The sequence below is a fragment of the Caloenas nicobarica genome, chromosome 2, assembly GCF_036013445.1.
Source record: "Caloenas nicobarica isolate bCalNic1 chromosome 2, bCalNic1.hap1, whole genome shotgun sequence".
Taxonomy (NCBI): domain Eukaryota; kingdom Metazoa; phylum Chordata; class Aves; order Columbiformes; family Columbidae; genus Caloenas; species Caloenas nicobarica.
In genome coordinates this window covers 163,992,228-164,012,283 of record NC_088246.1, presented here as the reverse complement: position 1 = coordinate 164,012,283, position 20,056 = coordinate 163,992,228, and the positions used below count along the sequence as shown (strand labels likewise).

At 46.4% G+C, this 20,056-nt stretch overlaps 1 protein-coding gene across 1 annotated transcript in view; it reads left to right on the top strand.

The window, feature by feature from the left end:
- Nucleotides 1-20,056, top strand: part of ZC3H3 (zinc finger CCCH-type containing 3) — a 179,786-nt gene that overhangs the window by 117,329 nt on the left and 42,401 nt on the right. The window contains exons 5-6 of the mRNA XM_065628505.1: nucleotides 5,024-5,217; nucleotides 18,803-18,884. Of these exons, the coding sequence (XP_065484577.1) occupies nucleotides 5,024-5,217; nucleotides 18,803-18,884 (276 nt within the window). The remainder of the gene's footprint in view (nucleotides 1-5,023; nucleotides 5,218-18,802; nucleotides 18,885-20,056) is intronic.

The following is a 20,056-nucleotide window of genomic DNA, read 5'->3' as shown; positions in this document are numbered from 1 at the left end:
GGCTATTATCTCATTAATTTTTATCCTCTTTTCTCAATACAGTTCATTTCCAAAGGCCGTCCTTTCCATTAGGGTAACAATTCAACGGGGAGCTGTGATACCGTCGCCGATGAAAAGCGGCGGGGTGTTTGACGCGGCTCCTCGCCCTCCGTTACAACCGGCCGGCCCCTGCGGCCACCGGGTCGGATGTCACTAACAAAGAGGGGGACACACACCGATGGTTGTGTTGGGGCTACGCAGCCATTTGGGAGCAACAACTTGGCTTGAAAGAAAATAGAGGTTTCTGGCAGGTGAAGGTTGGGCATTTAAGTTTCCCTCCGGCTCAGGTTCCACCGTGATTTTTCGATATAAAACATATTTTACCTGCAATTTTAAATCTCTTACAGCTCCTATAATATATGTAAATATGAGAAATATTCTAATCAACATGATAAATAATATATATCATAAATATTCTGATAAATGGAGGGTGTTTTTCTTTTCTCCCAAGTAACAAGTGATAAGACGAGAGGAAACAGCCTCAGGTTACACCGGTGGAAGTTTAGATTGGAAATTAGGGAAAATTTCTTCCCGGAAGGGGCTGTTGGGCATTGGAACAGGCTGCCCAGGGCAGTGGTGGAGTCACCATCCCTGGAGGGGTTTAAAAGATGCGGAGATGAGGTTCTTAGGGATGTGGTTTAGTGATAATGCTGGGTTAACATTTGGACTCTGATCTTGAGGGTCTCTTCCAACCAAAACGAATCTATGATTCTGTGAAATAATACTCTATAAATAACATGAGTTGGCCAATAGGTGCGTTCAGCTGCCAAAATCCCCTGCCAAGCATCGTCACCATTTCCCGGTGAGCGGCATCTCCTCTCCCGTTGCGTTTGCGTCGGGAACGTCCACGATGACGTTATGGGGTCCCACCAGCTCTGGTCTGCATCCCTCGGGTTTACCCCTCTGCAAAATTGCACCTCCAATTTCTGCGGAGGAAAGGGTGGAGGAGACAACCTCTGGGGCTAAAGGGGAATTAATAAAAATACAAATGCAAAAAAAAAAAATGGAGACCTGTGGGGAGATGTTTAAGGTGGGCTATGGGGGCCCTTCGCATGGGTTAACCCCTATTAATGTTGACTTTTTAGATAAGAGGGTTTCCAGGTGAGGAGTTGGGCTGGTGCAGAACCTCCGTGGAGGCTGAAGGGATCTGGGGACATCCCTCCTTGGACCCTTCCACCACCCAGAAGGTGGAAATGGAGACGGTGAAGCCTCCAGCGAGCTCCAGCTGAGCCCTTGATTGAAACTTGAGTTCGGTGGCACTTGAGGCTTCAGCAACGTGAGCAGATGTTCTGCAGAAGCTTTGCTTGGAGGCCACCTAGATGGTCATTTTTCAACCTTAAAAGTACAACAGCTACAAATTGGAGAAGGTTCAGCCCCACTCTCTTTGCAGTGGGAGATATTTTTGGATGTTTTCTGCCAAAATCCTTGAAAAATCCCAGCGGGAACGTCCCTAATGAGAGATACGGCGCCCGTGGTCCCTCACATTTGGAGCTTGACCATCCCCAAGGACTCTTGGAGAGGAGAACGTGCCACTGCACCTTATTTCTTTTCTTTTCTTTTTTAATTAATATTGCTTTATAAAAATAGAAAATGTTTTATAATCCGCAGTTATTTGCTTCACTCACATCCCAGGAGTCAGATGCCACCGGGTAATGACTCTTGATAAATGGTGACTTTCCAAGAAAGAACCTCAGTGTCCAACCGCTCCAGCGCGTTGAGCGAACGCAACAAAGCGAGAAAATAAATATCCTGTGGATTTGGGGGGATTCAACCAGTCGGGCTCTTAAACTGGTGCTTAAACCAGCCGGACAAGCAGCCCCTGGGGCTGCGCACGACTTGGGTTTAATTGGATTTTATTGATATTACAGCAACAAGATGGGTATTTTTCTCCTGTATTATTAATTTTGCACCTCACTGATGTTACCTTTTTATACATATGAAAATATAATATATATAATTTGTAGAATTGTAGAATACCAAGTTGGAAGGGACCTCTAAGATCATCTGGTCCAAACGTTCTTAGGAAAATAATAAATAATATAATGAATATAATATAGTATTCCATTTATATTCCATATGTTGAAATGTATATGCTCTGTAGATAATATAGATAGATATATAGATATAGAAATATCTCTACAGATAGAGATCTATACGTATAGAAATATATATCTATTTCTCTCTATATAATATACATCTCTACATAAAGATATAAAATATATTGGTGTATATATAGATCTAATCTATGTAGAAACATACAGAGTATATATAGATATATAATATAGTTTTATATCTAACTATATAGCTAATATATGTATATATAGTCTCTATATTATATGGAGTATCTATAGATAATATATCTATTTAAATATCTATCTAGTTACAGATATATGATATAGGTATGTGTATATAGATATAATCTATATATAGAAATATAGAATATATAAAGACATGTAGAATTATAGAATAGTTTGGGTTGGAAGTGACCTTAAAGATCATCTAGTTCAAAGCCATGGGGTTATATATAATATATAATTTTTTAATATAACTGTATAGATACATATTATATATCTATAAACAGTCTACATATAATTTATCCGTGTATATCTACATACGTCTGTATAGGTTTCCCAGTGCCAACCGGGCTTTGTATCTCTATCAATTATCTCTAAATATTATTGAATATATGTATTGAATATATATATATTCAATATCTCTATAGATATTATTGAATGTGTGTAATTCAATAGGTGTATTTTGTATGTGTGTTCAATAGTATCTAGAGATAATTGATAGGTAATAATATCTAGATTTTTAGATATGAGTGTCTATTATTATATATGATCTATGGATCATGGAATCGTAGAGTAGGTTGGGTTGGAAGGGGCCTTTGAAGACCATCTAGTCCAACGTCTTCCATGAACCCAGAGCTGGATGCAGAGCTCCAGGGAGTCAGGACATGGGGACAAAGACACAGAATCCCCGCCTCGACCTACTGATCGTTCATTACTTGATGTATTATAATTTTCATCGGCTGCATTAGGCCGTCGTTACATCCATGAGGCTCCAGGTCCTGAATCCTCGAGATTTGTCATGAACTGTTGGGTGGCCCTTGTGTCCCTCCTCCCATCGCCACCTTCACACGATGCTACCACTTCATCTTTTTTGCAAATAACCTGGTTTTATAAAAAAATTAAGACTCTACACTCCTCTCCGGAGCAGTTTCATGAGGACCAAGCCCTGGGGAAACTGGAAGCGGGGCAGGAGCTTCATTATGAAATCCCCTCCGCAAAAATAAAAAAAAATACGGGCAGCAATTCTCCGAGCTCGGTAGCCAGTGGCAACAGCCCGATGAAATGAATCGGCTGTCACACTAAGCGCTAAGAAATGTAACGATTACATTTTACAATTCTCTTTTTTTTTTTTTTTCTTTTCTTCGCAGCACATGTTCATTTAAAGGTAATGCTCTCCGGGGTTTGCATTCTGCTGATAGGATAGCGGGGTCTTAATTTACAGATATTCTCCAGTAATGCGCGGTTTATATACGTTCTGCTAATAGCATTATGAGCATAGTTTGGACTAATACAAAATTAGAGCTCTAATTTGCATAAACAAATTACTGTTTGGATTAGCGCTAAATGGGGAAGACAACTGATATTTGAGGAGATTTGATTTGGCTGCAACAGCTCTTGTTTGTATAACGGCGTCGGGATGAAAATGAGCTGGGTGGGAGGGAGCTGGGATGGGGCAGGAGATACCAGGTCAGGAACCGGAGTGGGTTTTGGTGGCACCTGAGCTCCTCTGGAACATATTTGTGTCACTTCAGAACTTACCGATGCTTCAGAATTACCTTATGGGCAACACTAATGGAATCTGTCATTATCCTGCTGCTGTATTATGGGGTTTGTGGATTTAGGGGAGAGATGTGGAGGTGGAGAAGGGTCCCCAACGTTGCCCGCTCGACCCCGCTTGGGTCCCGGGTGATGGATGGGGGATGGCGACTCATCCCATGCAAGGCTGTGGCAAAAACCTTTCAAGAGCCAGATTTGGTGGGAGGAATGATATCAGTCTTGGCATGGAGGGTGTTGGTCTCTTCTCCCAAGGAACAAGCGCCACGACGAGTAGAAATGGCCTCAAGTTGCACCAGGGGAGGTTGAGGTTGGATCTCGGGAACAATTTCTCCCCGAAAAGGGCTGTTGGGCATTGGAACAGGCTGCCCAGGGCAGTGGTGGAGTCACCATCCCTGGAGGGGTTGAACAGACACGGAGATGAGGTTCTCAGGGACATGGTTTGGTGCCAGTGTTGGGTTAATGGTTGGACTCGATGATCCTGAGCTTCTTTTCCAACCAAAATGATTCTATGATTCTAGGACACTTGCAGTACAGAATAATAACAGTGATGGTACCAAAAATCTCAAAGCTTGCAGAGCTCCGTAAACTGTGGCTCAGCTCAAGCGAGGTCCCCCGTTGCGGAATCCCTCGTGGGATTCCATCCACATTTCTTCCTCTGGCTCCTGCTGGGGTTGGAGCTGCCAGCCAAAGGTGTGAGATGGAGCATCAGCCTTGGCTGCGTGGGCTGGGTCCTGTTTTGGAGGCAGCAGGTTAAGAAACGTTGGGGCACTGGGGTCAGTGGCAAATATCTGTAGATTTTAGGGAAAAAACCCTTTGCCGTGACCTAGCAGGCTACGGTTGGGTGGGGACCTGACCTTCAACGCATGTTTTCTTCTCCTGCAGCATTTCTGTGGGTAATTGCGGGATATAAATGGCTTTTTATTCCATGGGGAAAGGGGTCCCTGTGGGACAGTCCTTGAAGGTTGTTTTAGTTTTGGTGTAAATCATGAGGGATCAGAACTTGCAAGAGCATCCCTGGTTCCTCCCTCTGTCACCTCCAACCTCCAGCAGCTGAGGATTTGCTCACGAAGCAGCAGCTCCTTGCGTTATCTTCCTTAATTTGGGCTTAACTTGACTTTATGGTTTTCTTGCAGGTCCCCGTTATTAAACCAAACGCGCCCATCACCTCAAGGAGGCAAATCCCAGCACATGCAACAGAGATGGAGGAGCAAAGGCTATCGCTGCATCGGCGGCGTCATGTACCAAGTGTCGGCAAATAAACTCTCCAAAACATCCAGCACCCCCGGCCGGGGCAGAGACCTGAGCACCAAGAGCCCTGGCAGAGCAGGTGAGCAGCAAGAATTTGTCCTGATTTGCGTCCGAAATCTGTTGATGTCCCGACTTCGGCACTGAGGTTGGATTTTAGCCGCTTATTCATGTAACTCATCTTCGGGCCTCACAGGAGCCCAGACACAAAGGTGATGGGCATCCCAATTGTGCCAAAGCTCATCCCCAGCTCTTCTTGCTGTAGGGAAAATAATGTAGAAGAAGCGAAAGGTTTAAGAAAAATTGAGGTTTTTCTTAACTCGGGCTTAGTTCAAGCTCGTAGAGAGGCACCGTTAAACTTGTTTCTTTTTTTAACCTGAGCAAAGTCTTGGGTGGCTTCGAATGGCACTGCAAGGTTAAATGTATTTGAGATGCTCATCAAATTACATTCAATATTGACCTAAAAAAAGGCTGGGAGGATCATTCTGCAGATAACTATGGAACAGGTGTTTTGATGCAGTTACTGGCTTTACATTTAAATTCAATTAAATTTGTGTTTTAGCTCGTCTTACACTTGATGCCTCAAGTGTGGCTCTTTGGCAAGACCAGGTTTTTCACTGTGCTTAAAGTTTTTTTTTAATTTTCTACTTGGGGTCAAGTATTTTTGCTCCGTAACTGCTTTATCGATGCATTTTGGGGGCAGTTAAGCTGGGAAAGGCAAAGCCAATGGCTTTTGTGCTATTGTTTTTCTTTGCTGGAAGGATGAAGGGCACAGAGACGCGTATGTTCGTGGATGGTGCTATAAAATGAGGCAATTTAATGCTAAAGTCATTTTATATATGATGGGAAAGTGGATGAAAAGACACAATAAATAGTGCGGTGTCATTGAGAGGTTCTGAAACCACTGGCACCCCAATTCACGTGAGCGTTACGGGGCAGTTTTAAACCCACAGAAAACAGGATTAGGGAGAGAAGGAGCTTTGTGCAGGTACAAAAATCCCATCAGCAGGAATTCTGAGCAGCTCCGGGAAGTTTGAAAAGCAGAAGGAAAATAAGGAGCAAACAGCAACATCTTAATAAAGAGGAAAATAACTCCTCCTGACTGAAAGTGTTCGTGGAGAGAAAACAGGGAGGGAAATGAGGGGCAGGTAGGAAAGGGATGGTCGGCGATGATAAATCCTTACTGGGGGGTGGGTGGGAAAGCAGAGATTTAGCTTAAACCTCAGATTTGCTGCCTCGGCACCCGGGGACTGGAAATAAAGACGCCTTACAGATGATGCCAGAGACGAAGATGCTGTGGTGGCCGAGGGGGCGCGGAGCCGATGGAGCATCGCGTTCAGGTAATCTCCCTTCTGAGAGTATTAAAGAGACGCTCGGTAGTGGTTTGGGGACAGTTTGCTGGGGTTTTTTTGCAACTCAGCTCTGCTCAGGACAGATTTCCGGTGGTTGACTCGCCCGTAACGTCCTCCTCGCTGCTGGCTCTGCAAATAGGTCTGTGCGCGCTCGTGAGCGTGAGTCCATATGGCTTGTTTTGAATTCTGTGATCCTACCTGCGAGCTGTTAATTCCTTGGCTTCGGCGCTGCGTCTGGGCAAGGAGACGTGGAAAAAAAAGGCCGTAAACAAGCTCAGGGGTTTGTAGACCAAGTAAATCCCAGTGTCAGCGATGTCAGATTTTTTTTTCAAGAGCTTTGCCAACAGCAATGGGATTTTCTGAAGTGGCTGAATCAGCTGCACAAAACCAACTCAAGGGTGGGTCTGCTGTAAGTATCATCCCCGGGTGTTGAAGCCAGCACCGAAGGCAGAAAACGTCTTGCTGGAGTGCAAGGAAAAGGGGTGAAACCCCCAAAACGTGGGCAGAGATGGAGCAGATCTGGTTTTGGAACCAGGTTTCAGGGCAGAGTTGGACGTTGGGAAGGGTCCAGTTGAGAAGTGATGGCCAAAAGGACTGGAAAAGTTGAGAACTTGGTTCTGTGCAATCTAAGAGGAAGAGATCGTCGCATCGTAGAATCGTTATGGTTGGAAGAGACCCTCAAGATCATCAAGTCCAACTGTTAACCCAACACTAGCACTAAACTGTGTCCCTAAGAACTTCATCTCTGCGTCTTTTAAACCTCTCCAGATGGAGATACTGCAGGTCCCTGAGTTCATGAAGAGCTGCCAAGCAAACAAAGGATGTCTTCTCCATGGCCAGGTGGAGCAACCAAAAAATAATGGACATAAACTGCTACAGGAAAAGTTCAGGGAAGGCTTTTGAAGGATGAGGACTGTGAAGTGCTGGAGTAACTTGAGTTGACTCTGAAATCTCCATTATTATATTTTTTTTAAAGAACAAGTCACATGAACTGCTGTTTGGGGAGGACACAGGTTGAGCAGGTCTTACCTTGCACCAAGAAGATGGACTTAAACTGCTACTTAATTTCCAGTTTGTGCATTGGTGGCTTGAATTTAGATGCTGGGAGATGATGGGACAATTTAACTGTTTCGGAGGCAGCTTTTCCCATGCTATATTTAAAATACTTTTTCCAGGCTATATTTTTTGTATTTATCTAAGTGCAAGAAAATCTCTAATTTTGGCTGGTGGCTGGGAAACAGCAAAGTCTTATGTAGGCAGCATGGCAAAGGCTGATGGATTTAACCTGTCTATGAATTTCCACCACTGAGCTGGGACCAAGCGGAGAAACACCAGCCCAGAGCACGATTTCTGGGAGAGGGATTGAGCCAAAGGTTTGACATGAGAATTTTTGCAAGTTTGGGCACCTACGTTGCTCTTGGGGTTCTCCCAGAGGGGATTTTGGGTATGGGGAAGGAAATGGGAACAATTTTCAAGGGATTTAGTTTGCAGAAGTAACTTAAAGCAGCTTGAAAAAGCAAAAGATTGGTAAAAGCCGTGGGGTGAGTGTGCACCAACAAGCGCCTGAGTTCTGCAAATCCTTTTCCTGCTCCTTTTTAATCACAGTTTTAAAATAATGAGACTTTTGTGGAGATGTGCAACTGTCCTGGGGTCAGCAGATCTGACCTGCTGGCCCCATTGTGGCTTTATCGGAGGCTATGGGGCATGAGGAGATGCGATCCCCCCCATCTTTCCTTCCCCATCGGTACCACGTCATTTAGTGACATCTCATTTGGAGAAACAGCTTTAATTAGTCCCACTTTGGGACAGAAGATCCCATCCAGAGTTATTTTTCATAACCCTATTTTCCTCCAGGAGTTGGAGTCGATGATCCTTGTGGGTCTCTTCCAACTCAGGACATTCTATAATTCTATGAAATAATATTTTTTTTAAAGATATTTCTTATGTTCCTGTAGGCTCCTTCCCCCGCCACGCAGTAGGTTTGTAACCATCAAGCCCCGATAACTGGTGCGTGTCAGTATTTTCACATAATCTTTCAGCTCTCGCCGTAATTCATCCTTCTTCACAGGGATGGATTCAACAGATGCTGCCGTCTCTTGCTTTACGATAACCAGGGCTGGCAGGGTGGAAGATTTGTGTGCGCTCATCGGTACAAACCTCCACATGTTTATGAAACGTCCTGTGTTTTCAACACTTGACAAAGTTTATTTAAAAACCCAAAAAAACCAACTTTTCTTTCCCCTCCCAGTGGCAGACATTGGGTGTTTGGGGTAGCAGAAAGATGGGAAACGCTCCTGATGGTTTAATAACTTGGAGTTTACTTACAGTGGGTTATAATTCTGCTCTTTGCCTGAATTTATTGGGTTGGTATTTTGTCTCTTTGTGGCTCAACTGCAATAAGAAACGCGATGCTGGTCTCTGCAGCTGATCCGCCGGTGCTGTCGCACCGTCCCTGCCAGGCGAGTGGGACGGACAATCACTTTGGTGCTGGGGGTAAGTTAAAATTTGGTCCTGGGGATGCATCTCCGGCAACCTTGCGTTGTATCAGGATCAATCCTGGGACTCCCAGGAGCGATAAAGTAATTTAATCATCTTGTGAAGCAAAAGGAAAATCAGGGGTTTTGCCACGTCTCGTCCGCAACCTGCTTCATTATCAGTGGTGTGACATAGGGAACATGCAGCTTGGGGACAGGGAAACCATAATTGTAAACCCAGGAAAAGTTTCTGAAGGTTTTTTTCAACGGTAAGAAGCTGCCTGGAGTGATTTGTGGGTTTTTAGGCATCAGAGTGATCCACGTAGCGGCTGAGAACTGTGCGCTCATCACATGTGGCTCCGCTCCCAAAGGGCTTGCGGCAAGTTCTGCACTTGTCTTCTCAACACTAAAGATGAAATATAGAAATAAAAAGATTTTTTGGTTTCCTAGCTGGCCGGTAAGCTCAGATATACCATAATTTGGCTTCTTGAGCAAGGATGGAAGAGGCTCAGAAGAAAACATCTTGCTGAACATGCAGGACATGGACACTCGCTCATCATCCCAGTGCAGAATGAAGATGCAGTGTCAAACACGGAAAAGCTCTTTACCCCTGGAATAACTACTATTTCTGCAATGATATATTTTTTACATTGCAGAAGTATTAGAAAATAGGCAGTGGGATGGTGTGGAAAGCATTCGATACGTTGCAATTAATTAAGCAAGTGTAATAATTGGGTTTCTCGGCTCACAACAAACTTCTCCATTTCTTGCCACAGCTGCTGTTATTCAGACACTTGAGGAATTTCCCTGAAATTGAGGAAAGAAGTAAAAGGTCCTGGCAGCATCACATTTCACAAAGAAATTTGAAAGGGAAAATCAAAAAGAAAAAACCAAAAATCCACAACCCTGTACAAGATTGAAAGCAGCAGAAACCAAATGAAGGGTTGACATTGTCCGAAAACCAGCCCTGACCCCAATCGAGGTCTGAAAACCAGCTCTGACCCCAATTGAGGCAGTAACTGCTGCCATGGTAAGAGGTATTAGGGCTGGCTCTGGCTGTGTTTTCCTATCGTTCAGGCTGCTTTCCATGGGCAAATCTTCACCTGCAACACCTTCCTCATCCTCATCTGGGGTTTCACCTCCTGGGAAACACACGGGAGCCCCAGCAGTGGCTTTGGGGACACTGTAGCGTGGTTGGGCTTCACTCGCCGGAGGGATGCTCGTGGGTGGCAGCCAGCTCATCGAGCAACTTAATTTTATTTATTGGTGGTTTTCCGTTTTTCTCCACAACCATAGGATCCAGAAGACTTGAGATGCCCAGGTTTGCTGAGCTCCCAAAGGTGGAGGTTTAAGAGGAGCTTTAAGTTTATAGAACCACAGAATAGTTTTGGTTGAGCTGTGAAGGTCCCTTCCAAACCAACCTATTTGATGATTCTATGAAACCACTTGCAGGTCTTGGTGGACACCAAGGAACGGTCAACATGGGGAACCAACTTTAGGCGGCATCACCCCACTTTGGGGTAATTCCTGCTTGGATCTGGAGTCAAACCCTTACAGAATCATTGAATCATAGGATAGTTTGAGTTGGAAGGGACCTTCCCAACTCATCCAGTGCCAGCCCTGCCATGAGCAGGGACATCTCCACCAGCTCAGGTTGCTCAGAGCCCCGTCCAGCCTGGCCTGGGATGTCTCCAGGGATGGAGCATCCACCACCTCTCTGGCCAACCTGGGCCAGGCTCTCACCACCCTCATCGTAACAAATTTTTTCTATATATCTAGTCCAAATCTCCTGTCTTTTTATTTAAAACCATCACCCCATGTCCTATCACAACAGACCCCGCTAAAAGTTCTCCTGAGATGCCACCGTGTGTCTCCCAATACACCCGTGACAGTGGCTCTGACTGCAGAGGAACAAATTATTTCTAAACACGTGATTGAGTTCAACCCTCCAGACCTGGGAGTCTTTCCCTGTCTCCATCCTGCTGCGTAACATCCCCTCCTGCCTCAGTTTCCCCACCCTACTGCAGCAGCATCTTCGTGCAAAGCTGGAGAGATGGAAGCTGCGAGTTCTTGGAGCATCATGCTGGAGACAGATGAAGGTGATTCCAGATGCAGTGGGAGAACTCCACGCTCGGTGAAAGGAGGAGGAAGAAAACCACAGCGCAGGGAACCACGTGCTGGAAGAAAGTGCACTCTCTGCTCCTTGTTTACCAAGTAATTTTAGAAGCGCTGAGCGCTGCAGAAATGCACTTTTCTGTGTTTGCAAGAATGATAAAGTGCTCAGCACCTCTGCCGGGCCAGCCGAGGGTTTGCGTGAATGGTGCTCTCTGCTTTGAGCCACTTGGTTTTTTCAAACAAGAAGGGAAACTTAAGACTGAACAGCTTGAATGCGTTGGGAGTGAGTTGGTGGACGAGAGGCCAACCCATGCACCAAGGCGAAAACTGGAGTGTTGCGTCCTGGGGTTTCAGCTGGTTTTGGTGTCGCTTGGGCTGGGACCCACTTGTGCTCAGCCCCTTTGAGCTGAATTCCTCGGATGTGGAATTGTTCAATCCCTTACCTGTCTTGATCTTAATCCCTTGGCTCCTTTTGAGCTCAGTTTCTTGTTTTGGGGATTGCTCAGTCCCTTGGCCCCATCATACTCAACCCCTTGCCCCATGATGCTCGATCGCATGGTTTTGTGGTTGTTCAATCCTTTAGCCCTCCGGCTCAATCCCTTGGCCCTATTTGGGCTCAATCCCTTGGTTTTGGGATTGCTCAGTCCCTTACTTCTTTTGAGTTTAATTCCTTGACCCCTTAATCCCTTGTCTTTGGGATTACAGAATCCTTTGGCCCCTTTAATCTCAATGTCTTGGTTTCAGGATTACTCAATCCCTTGACCCTTTAAATCTCAATACCTTTGTTTTGGGATTGCTCAATCCCTTAACTCTCTTGTGCTCAGTCTCTTGGCCCCTTTTGAGCTCAATCTCTTGATTTTGGGATTGCCTAATCCCTTGGCCCCTTCACACTCAATCCCATTGCTCTGAGATTGCTCAATCCCTTGCCTCTTTTGATCTTAATCCCTTGGCCCTTTTTGAGCTCAATCCCTTGTTTTTAGGAGTGCTCAATATTTTGGCCCCTTCAATCTCAAACCTTTAATTTTGGGATTGCTCAATCCCTTACCCCTCTTACGCGCAATCCTTTGGCCCCTTTTGAACTCAGTCCCTTGTCTTCAATCCCTCGACCCCTTTAATCTCAATCCTTTGGTTTTCAGATTACTCATTATCTTGGCCCCTTCAATCTCAATCCCTTCATTTTGGGATTGCTCAATTCTTTACCCCTTTTGAGCTCAATCCCGTGGTTTTGGGATTGCTCAGTCCCTTACCCCTTTTGAGTTTAATTCCTTGACCCCTTTTGATCTTAATCCCTTATCTTTGGGATTGCAGAATCCTTTGGCCTCTTTAATCTCAATCCCTTGGTTTTGGGATTGCTCAATCTCTTCACTCTCTTGCTCTCAATCCTTTGGCCCCTTTTGAGCTCAGTCCCTTTGTCTTTGGGATTGCTCAGCCCCTCAACCCCTTTAATCTCAATCCCTTGGTTTTGGGATTGCTCAATATCTTGGCCTCTTCAATCTCAATTCCTTCCTTTTGGGATTACTCAGTCCCTTACCCTTTTTGCTCAATGTCTTGGCCCTTTTTGAGCTCAGTCTCTTGTTGTTGGGATTGCTCAATCCCTTACCCGTCTTGAGCCCAATCTCTTGGTTTTGGGAATCCCCTTCACACTCCATCCCATGGGCTTTGGGATTGCTCAATCCCTTACCCCTCCTGCACTTAGTCATTTGGCCCCTTTTGATCTCAGTCCCTTGTCTTTGGGATTCTGGAATCCCTCGACCCCTTCAATCTCAATTCCTTCATTTTGGGATTGCTCAATCCCTTACCCCTTTTGAGTTTAATTTATTGACCCCTTTTGAGCTCAGTCCCATGGCTTTGGGATTGCTCAGTCCCTCCCCCCTTTTTAACTCAGTTCCCTGGCCCCTTCAATCTCAATGCCTTGGCTTTGGGATTACGGAATCCCTTGGCCCCTTCAGTCGCAATCCCATGGTTTTGAGATTAGTCAGTCTCTTACCCCTTTCAAGCTTCAGCCCTTGGTTTTGGGATCGTTCAATCCTTTGGTCCCCCTTGAGCTCAGTCCCTTGACTTGGGGATTGTAGGCGCTGATGGGCAGGGACCTGGTCTCCTCGAGGAGCACCACAAGATCCAGTGCTGCTGTAGACCAGAGCTTTTAGAGCTTGGATAATCACAGAATCATGGAGTAGTTTGGTTTGGAAAGGACCTTTGAAGACCACCTAGTCCCACCCCTGCCATGAGCAGGGACATCTGCACCAGCTCAGGTTGCTCAGAGCCCCGTCCAGCCTGGCCTGGGATGTCTCCAGGGATGGGGCATCCACCACCTCTCTGGCCAACCTGGGACAGGGTCTCACCACCTTCAGTGATGCTCCGTGGCGTCTACTCTGGGCTCCTCGCAAACATCTGCTCGCACAACAACGCCGATCCTGAAGCGTGCTTCATTAATTGAGGTTGCTTCATTAATAAAACACTTGTGACAACCTCACCCAGGAACATCATGTTCCTCTTGGACCTGGGGTGCAACCAGAGGGTGCAAAAAGCTGCGCTCGTGTCATGGCAGCTCATCCGTTGTTTTGCTGTTACCTTCTGGAGAGTGAGAGCTTCTGCTGTCCGGTGAGGAAAATAAATTACCCCCAGCAGCTGCTAGTGCTGATCATCTGAAACAGTGGAACCCACTTAAATGAATAATAATTAAAGAAATAAATTTCCCCAAGTGCCAGCCTCAAAACTTTTTGTTCAGCAATAAAGCGAAGGAGAGATTCGCAAAATGAATCGCTCGGCTGTTTCTGGAGTAGGCTGCCTGCACCGTGCCAAACGGGGTTATAATGGGTCTCATTAAAGGAGCTGGTGTGGTTCGAGGAAGCCTTTTCCTGCGTGTCAAGGTCATGTTGAAACAGGCCGAGTTGAAGCAAGCGTGGCCGATGGCAAAACCGCTTCCCTTGACGAGCAAGAATTAACGGGAAGCTGGGATGACCACGTTACAGTCTTCCCTGAGTCGGAGCATCTGATCGTCTGCTGGCCGAGGTCACTTGGGCAAAACCCTCGTTGTTTCATAGAATAATTTTGGTTGGAAAAGACCCTCAATTCATGGTGTCCAACCATTAACCCACCCCTGGCACTAACCCTCAGAACCTCATCTCTGCATCTGTTCAACCCCTCCAGGGATGGTGACTCCACCACTGCCCTGGGCAGCCTGTTCCAATGCCCGACAGCCCTTTCTGGGGAGAAATTGTTCCCAAGATCCAACCTCAACCTCCCCTGGCACAACTTGAGCAACTTGGAGTAAGGGTTTTGTCGCTTAGGATGGGGAAAAGCTCCTCGCTGCTGCGACAGCTGAGTCCACGCAGCTTTCCCATGTAAAACAGGGGATTTTCCCCATTTTTCAGTGGGGAAACTGAGGCACGGGATCACCCCCAGGTTAAGCAAGAGGTTTGTCCTCAAACCAGTAGCTATGCCCTGCAAGCCCTTGGTCCTTCACCTCCTGGACTGAGCCCCATCCCCAGTGACTTCCCACGAAATGACAATAACCTGAATTTCTCTGATGAGGAGGTTGTGAGGTTCCCCCCTGGCCCTATAACCGCAAAGTGAAATTAAGAATCGACTAACGGGGCACCAGCAAAACCAGGAACCCCCCAAACCACAGCAGTTGGTGTGTCATCATTAACCACACATAGGAAATCATTCACCACGTTAAAATCCCAACATAAATAGCCAAAGACCCTCAAGATCATCAAGTCCAACCATTGACTCAACACTGGCACTAACCCATGTCCCTAAGAACCTCATCTCGACCTCTTTTCAACCCCTCCAGGGATGGTGACTCTACCACTGCCCTGGGCAGCCTGTTCCAATTCCCTCCCTGTGTAATTTCCATAAATTATCCTTGATTTGGGGCAATGGAAACATATGGGCAGCGATGGGCTCCGAGGAGCGTGACCTGCATGATGGGCACAGGCCATCACCCGAACGATGCTCTCACCTTCTTGCATATCCCATGGGCTCTGCAACTTGTTTTTTTAGACTATTTACATTTCCTACAGACTTTCCACCATATAAAAAAATATAAAAAATAACAACACATTAAAAAGAAATTACTAAATCAGATGCACAAACAGACCTTTCCACATGATGTGGTCCTGGTCCTTGAGCTGTGCTCTAGGAGCAATAAAGTCCTTCCTAAATAATTAAGCAGGTAATAATTAACCGCGCTCCCTCGGTGTAGTATTTGCAGCCGATTTTTAATGCAAAGGGACATTTGAAGCGTCCTTTTTGTTGTGCATTTGTTGTATCGCAAGCCCTTGGGCGAGGGGGTGTTGGAGGTGGGTGGAAGCATCTTGCTCCTCGTGTTGGCATCCTGGAAATCACCGAACGTGGCTCCCAGACGTGATTCCTGGGCTGCCAAAGCAAATTTGTGCCAACATTTCCCTGGAGAAGAAGGAGCAGGTTGGAGGTCAGGGACCCCCTCAAACCCTGAGATATGTTTTGGGGTTATGGAAAAAAGTAAAAGGTCCGAATTATTATATGGGTGTTGATGGATGGTGGGACCACTCGGCTGTGGATTCCTTCAGAGGAGCAGGAAGAAAAAAAATAAAAATAAAGGAGTTAGGCTGTAGCCCCCGCTATTAATCATAGCTGTAATCATGCATTTAATGAACATGACAGCTCTCGCTCCCTCCGGAGAGACGCGGCGAGTCTCACGGCTGGGGTAGGTACAACAATCACTTCTCAGCTCTCGCGCTTGATGTAACAACCGGGAGCCGCCGGAGCAGCCGCCGTCGGGATGATGCATTGAGAGAAAACAACCCCCGTTTGCACGGGCCGTGTGTTTCCTTACAGATGATGCTCTTCGAACCGACTAAATCATTAAGAAAAAGAAAAAAAAAAAAAAAAAAAGGAAAAGCAGAGAGAGAAAAACACCTGTCCCTTATGCAGGGTATAAAATATCAAGCCTGACGCCGCCGTGCTGTGTGTAATCAGTTCAAAAACCCTTAATGTGCAATTCTTGCTGCTTTCCCCAGCAGCTTTGATTTTTTTTTCCCATATATATATTTTTTTCTCCCCCTGTTCCCGCTGCCTTTGAGCGTGCACAGGGGAGGAACTTGCCGTGCCGCTTATTGAAATCTTTTTGCAGCCGGGGACTTTTGCAATATAGAGGAAAACGTGATACGGGATGTACGAGTTTCTTCCCTGATCCGACAGCACCGCCGCGTCCCGACGCTGATGCTTTCCCCATTTGGGGAGCCAAACATGACAGATTTGGGATTGGCATCTGTCCTACAAACTAAAAATTAGTTGTGTCTGGACCAAACGAGACTCCCGGAGATCAGAGTGAAGCCCTGGGGGCATCATTTTGGCTTTTTTTTAGATTTAGTCCAGACAGCAGCAAATTTCAGCTCCTAATTTTTACATTTTAACCTTTATCCAGTTCTCCGGTGTCTTTTGCTCAGCCACGTTGATAATATAGATACACTCTAAATCTCCACTGTCTGCAAAATATCAGAAGCTTTGCATTTATTAAAGCAAATCTTCTGGCAGCAGCTCTGGGCATCTCGAGTCGGTGACCACTCTAAAAATCAAATTTTGGGCTCCTTGGATCTCCTTAAAGGTCTGAGGCATCAAACTCGCTCTCCTGCATCTCTCCCCTTGCTGCTTTGATGCTCGCAGAGCCTTCCTTGTATTTAAACTTCTTTTATTTACCTGATGCAAAGGCTTCTAAAAATACCATCACGCCAGAGCCTGAGTTTCCTCTGTAAATCCCAGTCGACGGCGAAATGTGTAATTACGGAGCTTCCGAACCGGCAGCTTTACGCAGCCGCCGAGCTCTCTCCTCCTGGGTAAATATTTAGGTGGTTTTCTAATAGTTTAGGGAGGATTTGCACTCGGGATGAGTAATTAAACGGTGGGAAAGCGTGGATGAAAGGGTTTTTTGCCGGCTGCCAGATGTGGTTGACGGTCTGGATGGATGAATCTCACCCGGATTTTGCGGGGGATAGGACCAGCTCTCGGGTGGTTAAACGACCTCCGGGCTGTGAATTAATTCACAGTGAGAGTCCGTAACGGGAGATGCACATCGCATGTCCCTATATAGCAGCGTGACTTCTTGCCAGAAGAGAAAAGCTGGAAAAAAAAGCCCCAAACGTTATGCCATGGGTGTATTTTTGCCATATATAAATTAAAAAGCAGTGGCATGAGGCTGTTGCACCCTTGATTTATTTACTTCTCCATTTATTTCTTTAGTGATTCCTCCTTTCTGGCCAGGATGCGGTTATCAGGCTGCTTTAACTAAAAGGATGGCACACAAGTATGGGAGCGTGGTCATCCCTGAGAATCCACTTTCATACCCGGGTATTAAATATTTAGAGAGATTTTCGGCCGCCCTGGGGAACCGGCTCCTGGTGTAGCCCATCCTGCTGAGCTTGCTTTAACGATCATTAAACATAATTGCAGAGGGCTGAGGGATGATCTATCCCTTCCCTAATGCTCAGACTTTAATTTGGGTCTTTTCTCTGTTCGTCAGTTGGGGAGTCAACCTTGCTCGAGCGCGCTGGCTTCGTAACCCGCGTCCTCGCTAAGAGATGCTCTGCGACATCCTTGTAGCGACTCAGAGTTGATCTGCCATTATTTTAGAGCTGAAAACTAGTTGAAAAGATGCTCTCAGAGCTCTGTGGTGAGGGGAAAGCCAAAAAAAAGAGGCAACGATGCTTCGGATCGACAGGCTCGTGCCGCCCGTGCCGGCATCGCACCTGTGCCGACCGCTTGGGTGTGCGGAGGGAACAGATGGGGCTCTGGCGCGGCCGGATTATCAAATTCCGCTTGCTCACTCCCCAACATGCCCGGGCTGGCAGGTGAGTGACTGAGCCACTCTTCTACCACCTGGAAAACTGAGATACAGCCTTTATTTTTGATTCAGTCTTTTTTTTTTTTTTTTCCCCGACGCCACTCAAGGACAATTTAATTAAGGCGCGTGCATCAGAGGCAGGCGCTGGGCTTCCCCAGCGGCCAAGCCACGCGTGGAAATTTGTGGCGTGTTCGAGTCGCTCAGAGGGGGGTTTTGGCGTGTTTTGGTGCTGTGGGGAAAGGTCCCCGCTGTGTTTGGAGCTGGCGAGGAGCCCCTTTGCTGTGGTCACTCCAGAGGTGCTGGCAATGTGGAGATTTGTAAAGAGCATCCTCACCCATCCGGGGTGTGGGAGCTGCTTGCTTTGGGTTAAGCAATAAGTTCATAGAATAGTTTGGGTTGGAAGGGACCTTTGAAGGTCATCCAGTGCCCCCCCTGCCATGAGCAGGGACATCTGCACCAGCTCAGGTTGCTCAGAGCCCCGTCCAGCCTGGCCTGGGATGTCTCCAGGGATGGTTCATCCACCACCTCTCTGGCCAACCTGGGCCAGGCTCTCACCACCCTCAGGGGCAACAATTTCCTCCTCATGTCCAGCCTGAATCTCCCCTCTTTTAGTTTAAAACCATCACCCCTTGTCCTATCGCACCAGGCCCTGCTCAAAAGTCTGTCCCCATCTTTCTTATTGGCCCCCTTTAGTTATAGAAAGGCCACAATAAGGTCTCCCCGGTGCTTCTCTTCTCCAGGCTGAACAATCCCAACTCTCTCAGCCTGTCCTCCCAGAAAACATATTCTACCGTTCTGATCATTTTTGTAGACCTAAGATACTCAGGGTTGCGTGAACTCCTGCAACATTTCTTGATTTGGCGCAAATTAACCTATGTTCTTCTTCTCTGTTTCTAACAGCGCGGTTGCTTTGTACCCCCAGTCCTGGATCCTCTCCGTCCAGCTGCCTGAACCGATCAGCGACGAGCCGATACATCGCCAGGTCTGTACTCACAACGATGAACGACGGACGTGCTCCCCCTCCGATTGCTGCATGTGGTTTATGTCAGAAGCTTGAGACGCGGCTATTTAACTGGCTATTTATTTGGTGAAGCTCTGGCCATTGTGGTTTTTTCCTCTCCTCTTCTACAAAGTGGGGTTTTTTTGGTTCAGCGAAAAGCCACAGTTTCTGCTTGGAAAGGGTTTGAGACGTTAGTAAGGGCTCGCAACACCTTTCTGCGAACAAATCCCGCTTGGAAACTCCCTTTTTAAACCAACCATGTTGTTCTCAAGGGGTATTTTTTGGTTTTTCCCCCGATTTAGAGAAGCCCATCCCAATTCAGCCCAGCAAAACCTGCAGATTTTCCTTCTCGCTGTCCCACCTGCAAACTGGGAACCTGCCACGTGGCAACTGGAAAACACCGTGTATGGGAGAATGGCGGCACATTCCCGGTGTTTAACGCCCTGCCAGCTTTCTCTTTGCCTTTTTTTTTTTGTGCTACAGATGTGCCACAAATCATCGCGTCCTTAAGTATGAGCGTTTACAGACAAGTCCCTCTTAATTGTAGCAGACTAAAATTTATTACCGAAATGCGTCTGTTCCAGATGTCGGTATACAGACGTAATGCCACATTCTAGCTATATTTTATGATATCCTTCCGCTAATATCAAGTAATTTAAAATGTGCCATCGGAGTTAATTGCTGGTGGAGTCCAACCTGCAGATGTTTTCTGTGCAAATCAACGTGGCTGGTGGCCTGGCCGGGTATCACAAATAGCTGAAGCCTTGACTATGGGAAAACCCTCTTTCAATATCATAATTTCAGCAAAAAATATATTATTTTTGTAATTACTTACTGTGCCATGTTATGGCTTGCCTTGCATTGGCCTTGGAAGCACCTCAAGTACTAAGAAACGATTTGTGGTGGGGCTTAGTGTCCCCCCCCAGCCATTTGTGATGGAAGAGGTGGTGGCGTTTCTGATACTGAAATGGGGCTTTCGTGTTCAGCAGTTTGGCTGTGCGAAGTTCTCTTTTTCTCATTTAATTTCAACTCAAGAACTACAGACAACCAATAATGATAAAAGTAAAAATGTGCTTTCCCCCCCTAAAATAGTTTCCTTGAGCGAGTATTGATCATGGGCAGTGCTGCTGTGACCCTTAGACCTGTGGTTCTTG